Here is a 2500-nt window from a genome sequence, read left to right as displayed (position 1 = left end):
ACAGCAATCAGAAAATCACACACAAGAAACTGAAATCTAATCATGCATAAATAAATGGATAGATTAGTACATTTCTTGTTCATACCATCTCATAAGCTTTGTGCTATTGTGTCTACTCCTAGACCCCAAGCGACTGTTGCCAGCCGTTAAGGTCAGAGTCAAGATTAGGGTCAGGGTCAAGGTTATTGTTGAGGTCAGGGTTAGGATTGAGATCAGGGCTAGGGTCAGGGTCAAGGCCAGGGCCAGGGTTAAAGTCAGGGTTGAGGTCAGGGTTAGGGTTAGGGTTAGGGTTAGAGTTAGGGTTAGAGTTAAGATTAGGGTTAGGGTTGGGGTTAGGGTTGAGGTTAGGGTTAAGTTTAGGGTTAAGATTAAGGTTAGGGTTAGGGTTAGGGTCAGGGTCAAGTCCAGGGTTAAGATCAGGGTTAGGGTTAGGGTCAGGGTCAGGGTTAGGGTCAGGGTTAGGGCCATGGTCAGGGTCAGGGTTAGGGTCAGGGTCAGGGTTAGGGTCAGGGCCAGGGTCAGGGTTAGGGTCAGGGTTAGGGCCAGGGTCAGGTTCAGGGTTAGGGTCAGGGTCAGGTTCAGGGTTAGGGTCAGGGTCAGGGTTAGGGTCAGGGTCAGGGTTAGGGCCAGGGTCAGGTTCAGGGTTAGGGTCAGGGTCAGGGTTAGGGTCAGGGTTAGGGTCAGGGTTAGGGTCAGGTTCAGGGTTAGGGTCAGGGTCAGGGTTAGGGTCAGGGTTAGGGTCAGGGTTAGGGTTAGGGTCAGGGTCCCAGCCTCTATCCTGAGTGATGCTGGCAGCAAAACATAAGATCAATATCATATAAATAACCCAGCCAAGGTGGCCTAGGTAACGTTAGACGGACAGCAGGCTGAACCAGGGGACAGGAGAGGCGGCATTCAGAACAACAAGTTAACGTTGTCTAAACAGTGTTTACCTGGTAACACCGTTACCATGGCACTCACTAACAACACGACTGGCAACATGTCTCAGCACCAGCCCTAAGAGAGAGAGAGAGAGAGAGAGAGAGAGAGAGAGAGAGAGAGAGAGAGAGAGGAGGAGAGAATGAGAGGAGGAGAGAAGGAGAGGAGGAGAGGAGGAGAGAAGGAGAGGAGGAGAGGAGGAGAGGAGGAGAGGGAGAGATTAGAGAGCAGCAATCAACAAACCAGCGATCAGCATTTCCCCCCACACCGCTGTCTGATTCGGTGACTTACCGCTCAGGTGTCCGTGTCTCTTCTAACGCGCAAGGATGTGAAACGGCGCGGCGCGCGGTGGGTCCGTTAACTAGACGTCGGTTTGGAGGCTGACTTCAGACGGAGGAAGAGGCGGGAACGGGCCAGTCTCGATCTCGAGACGCTGCCATCATCTTTGTCTCGCGCGCGTCCTGCTGCCCAGTCCTCCGGTACGACCTGTCCGCCTCCGGTACGACCTGTCCGCCTCCGGTACGACCTGTCCTCCTCCGGTACGACCTGCCTCCTCCGGTACGACCTGTCCTCCTCCGGTACGACCTGTCCGCCTCCGGTACGACCTGCCTCCTCCGGTACGACCTGTCCGCCTCCGGTACGACCTATCCGCCTCCGGTACGACCTGCCACTTTGTCTGAAGTGAAACGTTACTCCCGGGATCTGCGCTGTTAAATCACCTTACCGGGCGTCGCTGACACTCGACACCTCTACTAACCGATCGAACCGAGAGGGCGCGGGGAGCTGGAGCCTGGCGCGAGGTGCGCGCCTCTACTGCGCATGGCATTTGTTTTACTATTCCAGTTAATTGAAGTTTAAAACACAACACACTTCACCTGTTCGAGAAACACACACACACACACACACACACACACACACACACACACACACACACACACACACACACACACACACACACACACACACATGGCAAACATGGAACATACAAAACAAATAAAAGGATCAGTACATATTAGAAATAAAATAAGGTTCAAGTTAAAAAACAGGTCCAACAAACTCGTTCTGTAATCGTGATTTTAAAGTGGACACCGTCTCTCCCTCCCTGACCCGAACCCCCCCTCCCTGACCAGAACCTTCCCCTCCCTGACCAGAACCTTCCCCTCCCTGACCAGAACCTTCCCCTCCCTGACCAGAACCCCCCCCTCCCTGACCAGAACCCCCCCTCCCTGACCAGAACCCCCCCCTCCCTGACCAGAACCCTCCCCTCCCTGACCAGAACCCCCCCCTCCCTGACCAGAACCCCCCCCTCCCTGACCAGAACCCCCCCCCTCCCTGACCAGAACCCTCCCCAGCCTGACCAGAACCCCCCCCTCCCTGACCAGAACCCCCCCTCTCCCTGACCCGAACCCCCCCTCCCTGACCAGAACCCTCCCCTCCCTGACCAGAACCCCCCCCCTCCCTGACCAGAACCCCCCCCTCCCTGACCAGTACCCCCCCCTCCTGACCAGAACCCTCCCCAGCCAGCTCGGCAGGGAACAGAGGTTCCTCTATCAGCTCTTTAAACAGATTGCTTTAATGTTGC

The 2500-nt window shown here is 55.5% G+C and overlaps 1 protein-coding gene across 1 annotated transcript in view; it reads right to left on the bottom strand.

Annotated features, from left to right (window-relative positions):
• Window positions 1–951, bottom strand: part of LOC310810714 (B-cell receptor CD22) — a gene marked incomplete at both ends in the record, with an annotated part of 8072 nt that extends 7121 nt beyond the window's left edge. The window contains one exon of the mRNA XM_083678562.1: window positions 933–951. Within this exon, the coding sequence (XP_083534688.1) occupies window positions 933–951 (19 nt within the window). The remainder of the gene's footprint in view (window positions 1–932) is intronic.
• Between the last annotated feature and the right edge of the window lie 1549 nt (window positions 952–2500).

Source organism: Argentina silus (assembly GCF_951799395.1).
Source record: "Argentina silus genome assembly, chromosome: 10".
Classification (NCBI taxonomy): Eukaryota; Metazoa; Chordata; class Actinopteri; order Argentiniformes; family Argentinidae; genus Argentina; species Argentina silus.
This window is presented reverse-complemented; position numbering and strand designations above follow the sequence as displayed.